This window comes from Salmo salar, chromosome ssa02, assembly GCF_905237065.1.
Source record: "Salmo salar chromosome ssa02, Ssal_v3.1, whole genome shotgun sequence".
Lineage (NCBI taxonomy): Eukaryota > Metazoa > Chordata > Actinopteri > Salmoniformes > Salmonidae > Salmo > Salmo salar.
In genome coordinates this window covers 54656144-54674835 of record NC_059443.1, presented here as the reverse complement: position 1 = coordinate 54674835, position 18692 = coordinate 54656144, and the positions used below count along the sequence as shown (strand labels likewise).

The following is an 18692-nucleotide window of genomic DNA, read 5'->3' as shown; positions in this document are numbered from 1 at the left end:
AGAGACACAGGCAGACAGAGACACAGGCAGACAGAGACACAGGCAGACAGAGACACAGGCAGACAGAGACACAGGCAGACAGAGACACAGGCAGACAGAGACACAGGCAGACAGAGACACAGGCAGACAGAGACACAGGCAGACAGAGACACAGGCAGACAGGCGGAGGTGAGTGTGAGTGTGTGTGTTCATAGCATTGTGTACCTGGGCACTCGGGGGTCGTGCCATGTGCTGACGCCCGTCTGGGTGTGGAGGAAGTACACCTGGCCCTGCTGCGTGGTTCTCTGCTCTGTGAGGGGGGGGACACAAAGACAACACCGTGAGAAAAGCTGAGGGAATATTAAAAATGGCACACCCTTTTGTTCTTCAATTCTTTCAACTTAAAACGGAACACAAATTAGTATTTATGTTCTAAAAATATGGACACCCGGTATGTGCACACTGACGGCGACAGGGCACCGGTGTGTGTGCAAGGTGCATGCACATGTAGTCCCTCATTCACCCCCATTATCCGTTGCCGCTTGGTATAGACCACCCTCTGGCCCCAGCTGTGCTCTGGACACCATATGTGAATTGATTGCCCCCCATCTATCTTCAGAGCTCGTGCTGCTAGATGACCTAAACTGGGACATGCTTAACACCCTGGCCATCCTACAATCTAAGCTTGATGCCCTCAATCTCACACAAATTATCAATGAACCTACCAGGTACAACCCCAAATCCATAAACACAGGCACCCTCATAGATGTCATCCTAACCAACTTGCCCTCCAAATACACCTCTGCTGTTTTCAACCAAGATCTCAGCGATCACTGCCTCATTGCCTGCATCCGTAATGGGTCTGCGGTCAAACAACCACCCCTCATCATTGTCAAACGCTCCCTAAAACACTTCTGCGAGCAGGCCTTTCTAATCAATCTGGCCCGGGTATCCTGGAAGGATATTGACCTCATCCCGTCAGTAGAGGATGCCTGGTTATTCTTTAAAAGTGCCTTCCTCACCATCCTAAATAAGCATGCCCCATTCAAAAAATGTTGAACCAGGAACAGATATAGCCCTTGGTTCATTCCAGACCTGACTGCCCTTGACCAGCACAAAAACATCCTGTGGCGTACTGCATTAGCATTGAATGGCCCCCGTGATATGCAACTTTTCAGGGAAGTTAGGAACAAATACACAGGCAGATAGGAAAGCTAAGGCTAGCTTTTTCAAACAGAAATTTGCATCCTGTAGCACAAACTCAAAAAAGTTCTGTGACACTAAAGTCCATGGATAATAAGAGCACCTCCTCTCAGCTGCCCACTGCACTGAGGCTAGGAAACACTGTCACCACCGATAAATCCACTATAATTGAGAATTTCAATAAGCATTTTTCTACGGCTGGCCATGCTTTCCACCTGGCTACCCCTACCCCGGTCAACAGCACTGCACCCCCCACAACATCTCACCCAAGCCTCCTCCATTTCTCCTTCACCCAAATCCAGATAGCTGATGTTCTGAAAGAGCTGCAAAATCTGGACCCCTTCAAATCAGCCAGGCTAGACAATCTGGACCCTCTATTTCTAAAATGATCTGCCGAAATTGTTGCAACCCCTATTACTAGCCTGTTCAACCTCTCTTTCGTATCGTCTGAGATTCCCAAAGATTGGAAAGCTGCCGCGGTCATCACCCTCTTCAAAGGGGGAGACACGCTAGACCCAACCTGCTACAGACCTATATCTATCCTACCCTGTCTTTCTAAGGTCTTCGAAAGCCAAGTCAACAAACAGATTACCGACCATTTCGAATCCCACCGTAACTTCTCCGCTATACAATCTGGTTTCAGAGCTGGTCATGGGTGCACCTCAGCCACGCTCAAGGTCCTAAACGATATCATAACCGCCATCGATAAGAGACATTACTGTGCAGCTGTATTCATCGACCTGGCCAAGGCTTTCAACTCTGTCAATCACTACATTCTTATCGGCAGACTCAACAGCCTTGGTTTCTCAAATAACTGCCTCGCCTGGTTCACCAACTACTTCTCAGACAGAGTTCAGTATGTCAAATTGGAGGGCCTGTTGTCCGGACCTCTGGCAGTCTCTATGGGGGTGCCACAGGGTTCAATTCTTGGGCCACCTCTTTTCTCTGTATATATCAATGATGTCGCTCCTGCTGCTGGTGATTCTCTGATCCACCTCTACGCAGACGACACCATTCTGTATACTTCTGGCCTTTCTTTGGACACTGTGTTAACTAACCTCCAGACGAGCTTCAATGCCATACAACTCTCCTTCCGTGGCCTCCAACTGCTCTTAAATGCTAGTAAAACTAAATGCATGCTCCTCAACCGATCTCTGCCCGCACCCGCCCGCCCGACTAGCATCACTACTCTGGACGGTTCTGACTTAGAATATGTGGACAACTACAAATACCTAGGTGTCTGGCTAGACTGTAAACTCTCCTTCCAGACTCACATTAAGCATCTCCAATCCAAAATTAAATCTAGAATCGGCTTCCTATTTCGCAACAAAGCATCCTTCACTCATGCTGCCAGACTTCGGCGATGTCATTTACAAAATAGCCTCCAACACTCTACTCAACAAATTGGATGCAGTCTATCACAGTGCCATCCGCTTTGTCACCAAAGCCCCATATACTACCCACCACTGCGACCTGTACGCTCTCGTTGGCTGGCCCTCGCTTCATATTCATCGCCAAACCCACTGGCTCCAGGTCATCTACACGTCTTTGCTAGGTAAAGTCCCGCCTTATCTCAGCTCACTGGTCACCATAGCAGCACCCACTCGTAGCACGCGCTCCAGCAGGTATATCTCACTGGTCACCCCCAAAGCCAATTCCTCCTTTGGCCGCCTTCCAGTTCTCTGCTGCCAATGACTGGAACGAACTGCAAAAATCACTGAAGCTGGAGACTCATATCTCCCCCACTAGCTTTAAGCACCAGCTGTCAGAGCAGCTCACTGCACCTGTACATAGCCCATCCAACTACCTTATCCCCATACTGTATCTATCTATCCATCTATCTTGCTCCTTTGCACCCCAGTATCTCTACTTGCACACTCATCTATCACTCGTGTTTAATTGGTATATTGTAATTACTTCGCCACCATGGCCTATTTATTGCCTTACCTCCCTTATCTTACCTCATTTGCTCACACTGTATATAGACTTTTTCTATTGTATTATTGACTATGTTTTATTTATTCCATGTGTAACTCTGTGTTGTTGTAGGTGTCGAACTGCTTTGCTTTATCTTGGCCAGGTCGCAGTTGTAAATAAGAACTTGTTCTCAACTAGCCTACCTGCTTAAATAAAAGATGAAAATATATATATATATTATATCTCTCACCTCTCACTCCCTCAGGTCTTGGGAACCCCACACAACCAGACAGAGACTGAGTCGAAGGAGAAAAACGCCCTCTGGCCTTAAGTGAGTCACCTCTGCCAAGAACACCGGGCATTTTCAGGGGCATGGATCACCGGCATTCTAACTGAATGCCATTCATCACCAACCGTATCGTTTCCTTCACAGACTCTCTGGTTCAGTTTTTCTACAGAGCTCAGTGTGGAGCCTTGAGTTTATGCAGTTCAACACAGAGGCCCAAGAGCACTGCAGGAGATGTACAAAACGTTCCATGACAGACAGACTGACCAGGTGAAAGTTATGATCCCTTATTGACGTCACTTGTTAAATCCACTTCAAAACAGTGTAGATGAAGGGGAGGAGACGGGTTAAAGGAAGATTTTTTTTAAGCCTTCAGACATGGATTGTGTATGTGTGCCATTCAAAGGGTGAATGGGCAAGACGAAAGATTGAAGGTGCCTTTGAACGGAGTATGGTAGCAGGTGCCTGGCGCACCGGTTTGTGTCAAAGAACTGCAACGCAGCTGGGTCTTTCACGCTCAACAGTTTCCCGCGTGTATCAAGACGGGTCCACCACCCAAAGGACATCCAGACAACTGTGGGAAGCATTGGAGTCAACATGGGTCAGCATCCCTGTGGAACACTTTCGACACCTTGTAGAGTCCATGCCCCGATGAATGTTTGGTATACTCAGTATATACTCATCATTTATGAATTTGCTAAGTTGTGTCGTATATAAAAATAGGAGTTAGAAAGAGAGGATGGGGAACTTCCACAGAACAGGAAGATTGTGGTGGCTGGTGGCCTGGCGCTGTGAACCAGTGTACTTGTTTCAGCATATCAACAATGGTGCAATACACTCGCCTGTTGACATCCAATGTTTTTAAATTGTATCTCGTCCTCAGGCCAACCGCTATCACATACACAGAGAGAGAGAGAGAGAGAGAGAGAGAGAGAGAGAGAGAGAATCGGCTGGCGGACCAGACTACAAGCAAATAAGCTATTAAATACATAAATGAACTAACTGTGTGTTGGTCTCCGGCTGCGAAAGTCAAACTGGTCCAACACTGTGCACGGGGTGCTCGAAATAGCTGCACTCCGTAGCAACAGCCTAGCAACCACCAGCCTGTAGTACTTAAATCTTATTGCATAATGTATGTAATACGTTCCATCTGCATGTATAATGTATACAAGACTGAACAGAGGGAACAATAATATCTGACGCTTCGACAAGGGCAGACGTGGGGGTTGACCAAAAACACACAAATGAAAACCAGTTCCCCTCGAATGCACCCTTTCCTGCCCTCCACATGAGGGAAATGTTCTCTCTCCCTTCCCCTCAAGCGTTCTCGCTCTCCTCCTCTTGGGCTCACTCTCTCCTTCTCTCGCCCCCCCCCCCTCAAGCGTTCTCGCTCTCCTCCTCTTGGGCTCACTCTCTCCTTCTCTCGCCCCCCCCCCCTCAAGCGTTCTCGCTCTCCTCCTCTTGGGCTCACTCTCTCCTTCTCTCGCCCCCCCCCCTCCGTCTTTCCTTTGTGAGAATATCACTCGGCACTGCAAGAACACTTTGGAGCGCTGGGAAGTGTTGGCAAACATGGGGAAGTGAGGAGAGGAGAAGAGGTGAGGAGAGAAGAGGGGCCTTGAAAGCACAGCCTGCGCTGATTGCAGCTGTTATGTGGTGCTGTGGGAAGAGGGAAGCCGAGAGAGGGAGGGAGGAAAGGAAGGAGAGAGAGGGAGGGAACTGAGAAAAGTAAGGAGGGACAGAGGGATCTAGAGAGACAGGGAGGGGGACAGGGGGAAGGAGGGGTAAAGGCTGTGGTTGTAGCAGCAGGGAGATTGTTCTACTACCCTCTCAAAGGCTGATAACAAAGCCATGTTTGCCCTGGTACTACCCTGCTACATGGAAACTGCAAGGTCCATTCATTCCTTTCACTGATAATTAGTGTGTGCGTTCATGTGTGCGTACGTGTGTTCGTGTGACTCTGTAGCTCTGAGTCAGGTCAGTTGAGGTGTGTTTATGTAAGCATGTTACTGTGCTTACAGAAGCCTTTGGCACATCATGCTGGCTGAGTGAGCGAACGGTTCTCTCTCTCTCTCCTCGATAATGAGTAACTATACACATATTCCTTAGGTAGGTCAGGCAGAGGGTGTTGTGTGTCTGACTGCACCCCTGTCCTCTCCATATCCCTTGGGTAGGTCATGTGGCTTTGTAGGCTAGTGTGTGTGTGTGTGTGTGTGTGTGTGTGTGTGTGTGTGTGTGTGTGTGTGTGTGGTGCGGGTGTGTTTCTGTAACCACATCACCTGACCACCATATCACCCAGGCAGGTCAGGCAGTGTGAAAATTAGTATGTATACATTAGTTATGTGACTGTGTGTGTGTTAGTGTATATACTTGTACGCAGGTCTTTGTATGCCGGTATGTCGGTTGTTGTTGTTGTTGTTGTTGTGTGTCTCACCGTATCCCTCTGGCAGGTCCGGCGGGGTGTGGAGGTGGGTCCTGCTCATGTAGTTCCTGTGTCTCTGGGAGCGGACGCGTCTCTCCTGGACCCGCGGGTCACTGCCACTGCTGGGCAGCACACCGATGGCCGCCCCGTTGGGCGTCATGACCGGCGTGTTCTCATCCACCACGCAGCTGAGGGGCCGCCCGGAGGGGCTGGAGTACTCAGACGCCGGCCTGGAAAGGAAGGGGGGGGGGACAAAGGTTGAGACAATATCTAAGAAAGTGTGCACATTTGACGGGGTATTGTTTGTGTGTAAACGTGCGATGGCGTCGGACTGTGTTTGTCCCCCTGCCTGTGTGTGTGTGTGTGTCTTAGTGGCAGCCTAGTCCATGAGAGTGGCAGGAAAGCAACTGATAAGATGACTGGTCAAAGGGAGGAAGAAAAGGAGAGGAGACGAGACAGAGCCCCCCCCCCCACTGACCCAGACCACTTTGTCTGGCCATCCAGGGCCACTGACGCCTTGGTTATCTCCCTCGACAACCCCCCCCCGCCTTAACCCCTGCCTCACCCACCTCCTCTCCCCTAACCCAATCCCACAGCACACCCCTCCCCAGCCAGCTTAAAGAAAAATAGGAAGGCCAGCTCCAGAGGGGTAATTTATTTGTTTGCTTACTTCCCTAATCGGCTCCACTGATACGGGGGCCATGTAAGGAAGGCGACAGTTGTTCCAGGAGAAAGGTGGGCCAAGCCAAACCTGGCTGGCCCTATTTATGGGACTGAGCCTTTCAGGAAATTGATAGAAACTCACTCATTAGGCTGCCCAGTGACTGGTTTGTTTTCCTTTTACAATAGTGCATAGTGCAAGGCACAATATACTACTAGACAAGCTTGATTTGCAAGGGGAGGTTGTAGTTGTGGCATATAAGCAACAGTTTCCCTTAGGACTTAGTTGGAGAGGTTGGGTGCCCTTTTAAAGGGCAACGTAAGGAAGACACACTAATAAACAGGCCAGAGGTGAAGAGGGAGATTGATGATGTGTTGTATAAGAAATGTCTGGACTGTTTATGTAAATTACAGATGATGGATCTGATCTTTGGTACTCAGTGTGTGAACAAACGGCCTGCTGGATGTTGGCAGCACTCCAGGGTCAGTAGCTTCCGAGGGAGATTCTATCCGGCGCAAAGGTGTGTGTGGACGTACCGGGTGGGCCTCTCCCATTGCGTGGTGTGTGTGTGTGTGTGTGTATTGACGTACCGGGTGGGCCTCTCCCATTGCGTGGTGCGTGTGATGTGGTTAAGGTACTGGATCCGACCAGAGGCTGTTCTCCTCTCCTCCCAGCTGATACAGATACACACAGGAAGACCGACACAGTGAGCAACAGACCAAGGAACAAGTATTTCCATATGCATTATCATTTCTTTTATCCAACCAACCTATTCAATATGCCCCTATTCCAATGAGATTCAGATCAACCGTCAAGCTAAACCTTATTTTTTTATTGTATAACTCTCTACATAAGAAAATGATCTAATAGCTGATTTAGGCTTGATCTGGCAATGCGGTCTGGAGGCTCTGTATGAAGGGTGTGACGCAATTGCAGAGCCTCCAGAGGCTTGCAGAATCCAAATCGAGCCCCTCAAAATGTTCTAACAACGCAGAGAGTTCCGTATAACTTTGACATGACTGGTTGATGGGTAGGTGGGGGCAGGATGTCCTGTATAAACACAAACCCACTTCCTTGACAACAGTTCTTGCTCAACAGCTCCGCTACACGAAGTGCAAGAAGTATGAAAGCCCTGACTTAAAATGCTGTACGGCCGATGCAGGCGCCGGATTGGCCATGCAGAGCCTCTCTCATTGGATACACGCAAACTGGTACATAATGTAGCTTTAGTCTTAAGAAACATCCGGAGGCCTTACCCGTCAGGTAAATCATTATCAAACAGACGGCTGCAGTCCACCACGGGGCCTCCTGTGCCGATACGGTCTCTGGACTGTAGACTCACTGGAGACAACAGCAGCAGTTAGTTATACAGAATCGCATGATATTGGTCTAAGGCCATGAGAATGAGATTATCCTAACCGTAACCTGACCAAGGAAAACTCTCGACCCTAGTTGAACTGGGGCTCAGAGTTCTTCCTGGTCAGGTGCCAGTCTGGAAAAGATCTCCAACACTAAAGCAGTGGGGTGGTGAGGTAAACCCAGAGTACTGAGACACCGGATCCAGATAGACCCGTCTGTGTTGTGCAAACAGACTCTGTGGAAACCTAAGAGGAGACGACGAGCTACTCAGACAGACGTGGCTTTCCTTTCAGACAGTCCGATGATGGTGGCGAAACATCCACCAGACCTGCGGATGTGTCAGACAGAACCGCAGTCTGCAAACTCGGACCAAAGTGTGTTTTTGTGTGTGTGTGTGTGTGTGTGCGTGCGTGCTTGCTTCTGTGGGTGTGCGTGCGGAGTTGTGTGTGTGTGTGACGCGCGCGTACTTGTGTGCGGTCCACAGCACTGCACAGATCTACTCACCAACTATCTGGCCTCTCACTGTGTCGTTGTCATTGGGGCCCAGCTTGTTCAGGTCCAGTCTCTGATCTGTGGGTTTAGAAGAGAACAATATTCATGAGCAAAGAATAACTTATCAAAGCTTTATTTTTCCCCAAGGGAATTTATAAAGCTTAAAGGAATTATATCTGTCTGGCCTTAATATTGAGTAAGGACAAGACAAACACTGTTATTACAATAGCGTTATGTCATCACCACAAGAGGAACACAATACCCCGCAACACCATACTACCCTGCATCCCACTGCTGGCTTGCCTCTGAAGCTAAGCAGGGTTGGTCCCTGGATGGGAGACCAGATGCTGCTGGAAGTGGTGTTGGAGGGACAGTAGGAGGCACTCTTTCCTCTGTTCTAAAAAAAAAGATCCCAGGGCTGTAATTGGGGACATTGCCCTGTGTAGGGTGCCATCTTTCTGAGGGACGTTAAACGGGTGTCCTGACTCTTTGTGGTCACTACAAATCCCATGGCACTTATCGTAAGAGTAGGGGTGTTAACCCTGGTGTCCTGGCTAAATTCCCAAGCTGTCCCTCATACCATCACGGTCACCTATTCATCCCCCTCCTCTCCCCTGTAACTATTCCCCAGGTCGTTGCTGTAAATCAGAATGGGTTCTCAGTCAACTTACCTGGTAAAATAAGTGCCAATTTTTTTTTTTTATAATCCTCATACAACATATCACTTTGCCTTCAAAACAAGAGGTGACGAAAACTAATACCTTGGACAACAAGAGAAATATGAAAAGATGAAGACAAGGAGTCAGAAAACTACATCAAATCTGCCTATGAACAAGACCGTCAGCCAATGTAGGCCTACACTAGTAAAGGGATCTCCATTTCACAGTGCAGGTTAAGACCTGATCCCAAATCAGCCATAGCTGCTCTCCCTCTACTCATCCTAAAACATCCTAGACATATATGTCAGCTCCTATTAGCTAACTCTTTGGTCTGGGTCAGGGGGAGCAGAAAGTGAGAGTAGACCCTAGGTTGTTTCCAGACTACGGGAGACAGGTGGGTATGTGGGGGGTGTAGTGAGACTATCCGCTCCCCGGTGTCTTCCTGACAGACAGCACTGTGGATCTGTTCCGGATACGTGTCCAGACTAAACAGGGACGGTCTAGGGGTTACAAGGCTGGAATAGTAAGCAGCTTTCAGAAGAGGAAAAAAAAGAGACTTAGTGAAACTGGATCCTGGCCCTGCAAACATCTGAGGTGCATTTAAAAAACGAAAGGAAAGGGCGGGGGGGGACAGGCTCAGACGAAAGGAAAGAGCGGGGGAATACAAAGGATACGGGAACCAAAACGACCACAAAGAAAGGACACTGTCTACACAACACATGTAGGCTTAATTACCAGTGTATCAACAGTATATGTCGCTCTGTATACAAGTCTTGCCACCCAGACAGTGCATAGCCGATATAATACTAAAATGACTGATCCATGTATACATTCTATACATTACTGTCCGCCATCACAGACGCACTAAAACCAGTTTAAATAATCTATGGGAAAATAAGACAACAACAACAACAAAAAAGGACAGAATCCGGAGGCCTGCGATTTGTAACTAGGACAAAGGGCTCTGAGGTTTGTGTCAGTGTGCGTGTGATGCTACAGTAAGTTACAGGAAGTTGTAGAGCTGTACCGGGCCAGATTGTTAGGAAACGGTGCGGCAGCAGAAGAAGAAGAGGCCCCTAGAGACTGTGGTGGCTGGACCACAGACAGACAGACAGGCAGGTGGGCGGGGGGGGGGGGCCTTGTTGTCCACATCAGCAGCATCTACCCATACTGACTGGCTTCAGTGCCACTCTGTCTGACTGACAATTTCTAGAGGACTCTCATTGTCACAGCCAGTTATGGCTCCAATTCTAAACCACTTAGGGAGAAAACCGCTGAGTGGTATAGATTAGATATACATATATCCTATAGACGGAGGGTGAGGAAAGTAGGGCAGTTAGACAGATGTACAAATAGGCCTACATCATAGCATAGGCAATATACTGTAAGTGGAGCCAGGTAGTTTAACAGCCTAGCTAGTATCTGTTAACTGTTATAGTTTGCTGAAAAGAGAAATGCTCTATACCTACGGTTGTTCACTGCTAATGCTAGTAGTCGGGATAGGACCCAGTCTGAACGCAGCAGCTAACGGCTAACAAGCCAGGTAAAACAAAGGAAATAGACTTTCCAGTAAGTACTCAAGAGTAGAGAAGGGAGACGGCACGTCTACTTCACATACAGTTAGTCTGTGTCTGAAGAGACAGCAGGACGTGTGTGTGTGTTTCCCTTCACGCTACAGAGGTGGAAACCCCGGGGAGTGTGTTTGAGCTGGCAGCAGCAGGCGTGGGCGAGACTCCCAACTCCCAGGAGCCCCCTATCCCGCTCTCGATGGCGTCCGTCTCACCAGGCCAGGCAGCGCCAACATGCTCCGGACCCTAGCCAGCCAGACTGGCACCTGATACCCAGGGAGGGAGCGGGCAGAGCGGGGCAGCGACAGCCTCCCAGATGGTCGTCAATCAATGGGTTTAATGGCAGGTGTGTGTGTGTGTGTGTGTGTGTGTAATAGGGCCTTCTAGGTAGTGGGGCAGGACAGAAGCCTGTCTTGTCTTTGATGTGGTCTATAAATCAGATCATGCATTGCGTAATAGGAGTGGAATAATGATGAATAGAGGGGGGAATGTGTGTCTGGGTTTGAGTAATCGTTGGGAGTTTTTTTTTTGCTGTCTCACACTAGACTGAGACCACCTCCAGACAGACACACACTGTGTAAAGCACACTCACACGTTCACATACACACATTCATTTCTGCTCAAACATGCACAGGAACATTTTTTATTAATGCTCTAATACATGCTTGAACGCGCGCACACACACACACACACACACACACACTTACAGCCGGTGTCTTTGAGGCGGTTGATGGCGTTGGAGAGAAGGCGTACACAGCCCAGGAAGCCGGCCCCCTGCTTCTTGTGAATCTTCTTGTGGTTCCACACACTAATGGTGATGGAGTCAGACTTCCCAATGTACCTATGGAGAAAGTGACAAATTCCCTTTAATATGTGTCCCCAAATACATGACATCAGACCAACTGATGTCAGTGAGAGAGTGAGAGAATGTGAGCGAGCGAGCTAGTCTCTTTAATACACACAATTTAAGATCTTTAAATGCATCGCGTACAACACTGAGTGGCCCTTTATTTAACCAGGTAGGCCCTTTATTTAACCCGGTAGGCCCTTTATTTAACCCGGTAGGCCCTTTATTTAACCCGGTAGGCCCTTTATTTAACCCGGTAGGCCCTTTATTTAACCCGGTAGGCCCTTTATTTAACCCGGTAGGCCCTTTATTTAACCCGGTAGGCCCTTTATTTAACCCGGTAGGCCCTTTATTTAACCCGGTAGGCCCTTTATTTAACCAGGTAGGCCCTTTATTTAACCAGGTAGGCCCTTTATTTAACCAGGTAGGCCCTTTATTTAACCAGGTAGGCCCTTTATTTAACCAGGTAGGCCCTTTATTTAACCAGGTAGGCCCTTTATTTAACCAGGTAGGCCCTGTATTTAACCCGGTAGGCCCTTTATTTAACCCGGTAGGCCCTTTATTTAACCCGGTAGGCCCTTTATTTAACCCGGTAGGCCCTGTATCCAACCCGGTAGGCCAGTTGAGAACAAGGTCTCATTTGCAACTGCGACCTGGCCAAGATAAAGCAAAGCATTGCGACACAAACAACAGAGTTACACATGGAATAAACAAGCGAATCACACAATAGAAAAAAAAGAAAGTCTATATACAGTGTGTGCAAATGGCGTGAGGAGGTAAGGCAATAAATAGGCCATAGTAATGAAGTAATTACAATATAGCGAATTAACACTGGAGTGATAGACGAGTAGATGATGATGTGCAAGTAGAAATACTGCTGTGCAAAAGAGCAGAAAAGTAAATAAAAACAATATGGGGATGAGGTAGGTAGATTGGATGGGCAATTTACAGATGGACTATGTACAGATGCAGCGATCGGATAGCTGATCAGATAGCTGATGTTTAAAGTTAGTGAGAGAAATACAAGTCTCCAGCTTCAGCGGTTTTTGCAATTCGTTCCAGTCATTGGCAGCAGAGAACTGGAAGGGAGAGACGTACATCTCATACACTCCGAAGAGGATGACCTACTAAAGAAACAAGTGTGTACACAAAGTCACAGAATGTACGGATGGGGTTCTGAGGTCTAAATGACTCTGATTACAGGTTGCTAACTGTCCACGATGACGAAGCTGCTTGTCTGGCTATAAGGTCAGCCTAGTCATCATGAATCAGACAGGAGAATCCCTCGTCTCCCCTCTCTCTCTCCTGCACCACAGTCCCCCAGACAGACAGCACTTACAGTAACACACACCGACTGGTCTAATTACAGCTTTCCCAACTCAGCCCTCTTCCATGGGTACGTATATATCATGAAGAGAAAGATTTCCAGGAGAAGGGTTTCCCAGAGCGCACATAGAAAATGCACATAGCCCATACTGTTATAGGGAGAGGGAAGAGGTAGTCTAGTCAGTTTTCACATTTGCTCACCTCACAGTGTCTCCTTTTGTCAATAGACAAGTCTGCTCAAATATCTGATAATAATTTCACTAGCAACTGATGTCCGTGGACAAAATAAATGCTTCCATAGAGGCGTATGTCTTTTTGCATTGTTCCGTCTTTAAAAGGAGTGACGGACAGAAATGAAATAAAACTTTAATCTAAGCACATTAAATCTAAACTGTTTTTTTTTTCATATTAAAAGCCTTGCATTGTGGGTTGAAATTTCCGCCTGCTGTCTGATCTAGATCCGGATAAAGGCTTCAGACTAAGCCAAGTTACTCCACCTCTGCACTGTGGTGGTAATGTATGGGCCAACAACATGATTTGGAGTGTGTGTGTGTGTGTGTGTGTGTGTGTGTGTGTGTGTGTGTGTGTGTGTGTGTGTGTGTGTGTTGCAAACCCAGGCTGCGTTTAAGGGGAAATGAGAGAGCAGACCAGACAGTGACCTAGCGTCTGGGGCTTTGAAAATGAAGACAGGTAAACACAATTTCCTCAGTCAAAATGACTTGAGGAAGACACACGTGTACACACACACACGGTCATAAACACACGTTCACACACACGCATTTGTGGAACCATGTGCAGTCTGGCTTTGCAGGTAGAGCCGGTGATTAGAACCGTGCTTACCGCAGCAAATTAAGGAGGAGAAAAAAACCACAGAGAGAGAGAGAAGAAAACCCACTTGTCCGAGCATATGGCTAAGTATACCTATATGATAACACCACAGTATGAGGTAAGTATTACTTATTGAGCCTCAGTCTAGCTAGTCTGAAGAGATTTTCAATGTAAGTATCACAGATCTCGGATCAGTTTACTCTCCCAAATCCCTTACCTCAACCATTAGGGTGGAACACTCAACACTGGCCTTAGATCACTTTATAGGCTGATGACGCAACAAGTTAGCCAATTTACTGGTTTGTGACTAATGGTGACTGGTGAGCTGGGGTGGCACAATGGGAGACATCTAGTCATGCCAGTGGGTGCCCAGTCACGCCAGTCTATCTAGTCATGCCAGTGGGTGCCCAGTCACGCCAGTCTGACAGCTCAGACTGGGTTAAAAGTAATGAGGCTAGATATAGACATCTAGACTAATCAACGGCCCAGACAGACGACACGGTCACACTTCCTCCCCTGACGGCTGGCGAGACCAGCACGGCCGGCCACCTGCTGTGGGTTTCCTGGGCCGAGAGGGACGAGCGATTAGGGACCGGGGAGGAGTCTGGTGAGGCGTGGTTGGTGCAGTGAGAGAAGGAGTGGGAATAGGTTTTCACCAATCAAGGCCTCTGAAGAATACAACCATCAGTCGTATCAATTGGCTTTCTCTATAGAAATATGAGATACCACCTACTGTATAAATTGATCAAGGGCTCTAACATACAGTATGAAGCTAAAATGGGTCACGGCTACACCCGGATTGGGTCCTACAGAGGGCAGCGAGAGCGCCTACGGGCCTTGCGCTCTAAAACAACCCCTTCACTATTCATGACATCTCTAGCTTGCCTAAGGGATATACAGTGCATTAGCATCACATTAGCATCCCGTTAGCATCCCATTGGGAGCTACATGACCTGGCGCTCTAATGCCGCCTGCCCTGCTGCAGGCGCTGACGCAGCGAATATGAAAACAGAGCGGGGCAGAATGTATGCTCCTCAAGCTCCAAACACGGTCTGAACTGATACATGTTTTGACTGCGCTCTCTATTCGGGTTTAATGGCCCCTGTCTGCAAACGTATAGCTCCATAAGTTACGCAATAATTGCAAACTCACTGACTGTATTTGTGAAACCTGCAACGACAATACTCAGGCTGAGTTTTCCTGTACACAAGCACGAGTCAATGGTTGTATGTCACACACTCATACAATCAACCCAATGCATTTCAAACTAAAAGCATTGGATTGGTGTATTTCATACACCAGTACAGTCCCTTCCATGAATGTGCACATGTAGGGCGGATGAAGAATGTATTCTGCTGTAACGCTCTGTAGTCCAGAGGGGGTTAGACTACACTACACTAGCAGACCCACAGAGAGTGGGCTGCTGGGTTGCCTGTGTGCTGAGCACTTAGCTTGGCCTGGTGTGGAGGAGGGAGGTGTGGAGAGCAGTGGCAACCTGCCAGCCAACAGGCATAGGCTGAAGGCTCCATCTGTGGCTGTGCTCCTTGGCATGTCAGCCATTTCCTGTGACAGAGCCCTGGGGTCACTGGCAGGGAAGACTCCCTCAGGACCAGTGGAGAGGAGAGTGTTTGAAGACAAGCATGGGGGGGGGGAACAGGTGTGCAAACACACAGCGAGAGACTGACAGAGACATCTATATGTGTGCTCAAAGCTAGCAAATAGGTATTCCCGCTGCAGTGCCCAACTTCATGATTTTCTTTCTTTTTTGGGGACCTAATTGATGATGTAACCCACATTCCCTGTATTATTCAATCTGTGCATAGTGGTTTGGTGCCAAGACACCCACATCTCTGCATAGTTTCCCAATGCTTTTTGTAACACACACACACCCCTCTCTCCCCATGTCTAGCTTTCTCTCCTCTTCTCCCGCCCTCTACATCCCTCTCTTCCCCCTCCTGTAACGCATTGCCAGTAGGTCCTTTGGGTCCTGTGGCAATTACTCCCAAGAAGAGCACGTAAAGCTTGCTGCTCAACATTCACAACACATGGCTCATTTCAGTCCAAATATTTCAGTCGGACAGTCCCAATGGTTAGACTAGAGCTGTGTCAAATGGCACCCTATTCACTATATTGTGCACTACTTTTGACCAGGACTTTAGTCAAAAGCAGTGCACTACATAGGAAATAGGGTGCCATTTCAGACTAGCCTTAGAGTGAGCGTGCAGCAGCCCAGTCAAAAGGCCTCAAATGGTTTATGGTGGGTGTTCCTGCACATTAGCACGGGAAGGGAGGGTGACCTGCTGCATTCCTTGCACGCTTATCATAGCAGCGCATGGAGATCGGAGACGCCACAGCTTAGTCAATGAAACCAGAACAGTGTGACAATGTTGAAAACCATAGACAACAAGAATGTGTTAACAGATATCTGTGGTTCTTTGGCATCCATTTTAGGAAGTGGTTTCTTCAGGAGTTGACAGCGAGTTTCACCAAATCCAGACCCTAGTCCCTTACTTTCTTAGTCTCACACACCAGACGTTCTCCCTGGGGACGAGGTTATGCTACTACTTCCTACTAGGCACGTTTGTAGGTCGGAAAGGATAAATTGTCGAGGCAAGCTGGAACTAGGAAGACATGGTGAAACAAGGGTTTATTGGTCTAAGGTGGTCCCCCAGTTTAGAGACTACCCTGGTGACTTACAGGTCGTAATGTTGGTTCCACTTGGGGTCCAGCGTGTTCCTTACGGTGTCTGTGGAGTGGCATTGCCCCGAGCCGTCCACCACCACTTTGGCAAAGGGGTCAGGCAGCCCTGTGGAGGAGGAGCCAAAATGGAGGATTGTATTCACAACTGTGGATGGCATAGAAACAATGGAGTCAATGGAACTACAGTCACAGTATGGTTCATTTATCTAGCATGGAAAATAAATGTTTATATGAAATGGAGATATGTTGCAAATGGAGACAAAAATGGAGGATGTATGCCTGAATTAGTTTCTAGGTAACTGTATTCACAAGCTGATGGCATAGAAACAATGACTATCAAAAGACATAAATTCACATAATATTAATTATCTAACATGAAGATATGTTATAGCTGAAATTGGATACAAAACATGAGCTGGCGCACACCCAGAGAAATGTATTTTAAGTAGAGGTGCTGACTAACAGTGAATAAACTATAAAAATAGAGTCGCACAACTCTATATATAAACTCCCTGTAAATTGGGTAAATCAACATTTCGGCATCACTGTGCCTTCTTCAGGGTGATGCCGAAACGTTGGTGATTTAACCCAATAAATTACTGGGAGTTTATATATAGTGTGCGACAATTTTTTATAGCTGAAATTGGAGCCAAAATGGAGTTAACGACCGGTATGTGCACGTCAAAATGATAGCTGTTGTATTTGAATAAGGTGGCACACAAAACATTCATTGTCAATGGACCTATATTTACACTGTGACTAATAAAGAAAGCGAAAGAGATTGTGTGTGTGTATATATATATATGAAATATTGTGTGTAGTTGAGCAAGCAGCTCAGAAGCATGTCGTTCCACGCCAGTCTATTATAGTCTTTGGAAATCTGATAAGGGACGGTACACACACACACACACACACACACACACACACACACCTAGGCAGGATCAACATATCCCGCCCGTTTCATGTATAGTATAAAGATTTGGAATGGATTGATAGACTAGAGTAATGACGTGTATTTCAGTTGAGCTTATTCAGTAGTACTTGGAAACAAAACATCGTTGCCAACTATTCATATCGTAGAGTTACAATGTTGTAATCACTAGGCAGCCAACTGCCTATTGTAGGAAACAGAGTTCTCAATAAACAACGTGTCACGACCTCACAATAGTTCAAATTACAATAAACATAACATTTTTTAAGCATCACGCAGTAGAACTGTAAATAGAGATATCATTTGAGCTTTGGAAACAAGTGCTTTCATAAATGCATGGCGCGGGCCTCGTTTCGCAGGAGCATTGGAATAAGCTTTCTCACAATGAACAAGCCTTAATAAATGTTGTTTATTTGCATATGGAATTTGATTGTTCAACATCAGCTTTAAAATTCCTCAATTTTGTGGCCGCCTAGGATGTCCTCTTTCCACTGATGTGGTGCTGAATAACAGCGGGAATGGGGAATGGTGCGGGCCGGCCCAGTCATGACTAGAAGGCATCCAGCTTTTGTCAAATTAACATAAAAAGTTGAATTGTTTTGCATTTTAGCTAACCCTTTCCCTAACCTTAACCTAATTTTCCTAACTTGCTACGTAAAATTCTCCTAACCTGCTACAAAAAGTCAAATCTGCCGTTAATTTGACAAAAGCTGGATGGTTTCTAGTCATAACCGGCCGGCCCTGGTGTTCGTAGACAGCCATGTTTTCTTAGTTATTAGGCTTACTTACAATGTTCATGCCTAAGCTGAATTAAATTAGAAAGGCTAGATTGTATTTGAAAACAGCTGTGTTATGCTATTTATTAATTAAAGTGGTCATACAAATAGCCTATAGGTCAGGTCGTTCGCAAATTATATTATACAAATATGATATTTTGAAGTTGTGTTTTACTTAGTAGGAGGCTTGTTGTTCTACACTAAATGTTTTAATATTTTTTTTAATGATATTCATTGATGATTTATAGTAGGGATGAATACGCAATGAGTAATGTTTTTCTTTTCAATAAAACCTGTCATGTTGGTAGAAGAACATTGTTCTACTTTAAACCTTTACAGGCCCTTTCCAATCTGTTAAGATGAATAATCTAAAATGTGATTTTGAGCACCGTGGGTGGACACCCTAACGAGTTACGTATCCAATGCATATGGATGTCTGGGAAATTAAAAATCTTGCCGGTCACGTTGTTCGGCGCCAAATAGTCCTGACGGAAACTTGGTACGCACACACACACACACACACAGACTGTGCTCCATAGAAATGACATACTGTGTGTGACTATAGTTAGGAGTGTGTGTGGCTCCAGGCAATGATACCACCCACAGGTCAAACTTGTTGAGTCACATTCACCCCAATGCCATACTGGCAGAGGAAGCAAGGACTTCCCTCTGCAGGTGTGTGTGTGTGTGTGTGTGTGTGTGTGTGTGTGTGTGTGTGTGTGTGTGTGTCATTTACAGGAA

The 18692-nt window shown here is 46.9% G+C and overlaps 1 protein-coding gene across 4 annotated transcripts in view; it reads right to left on the bottom strand.

The window, feature by feature from the left end:
- Positions 1-18692, bottom strand: part of LOC106588327 (E3 ubiquitin-protein ligase SMURF2) — a 69656-nt gene that overhangs the window by 22391 nt on the left and 28573 nt on the right. For 2 of the 4 annotated variants that reach the window (XM_014177201.2, XM_014177210.2), the window contains exons 3-9: positions 16242-16389; positions 11251-11384; positions 8329-8394; positions 7722-7806; positions 7056-7139; positions 5817-6034; positions 205-289 (exon numbers count right to left, since the gene is read on the bottom strand). In XM_014177201.2, the coding sequence (XP_014032676.1) occupies positions 205-289; positions 5817-6034; positions 7056-7139; positions 7722-7806; positions 8329-8394; positions 11251-11384; positions 16242-16389 (820 nt within the window). The remainder of the gene's footprint in view (positions 1-204; positions 290-5816; positions 6035-7055; positions 7140-7721; positions 7807-8328; positions 8395-11250; positions 11385-16241; positions 16390-18692) is intronic. The other 2 variants (XM_014177215.2, XM_014177223.2) reach the window with 1 other exon arrangement.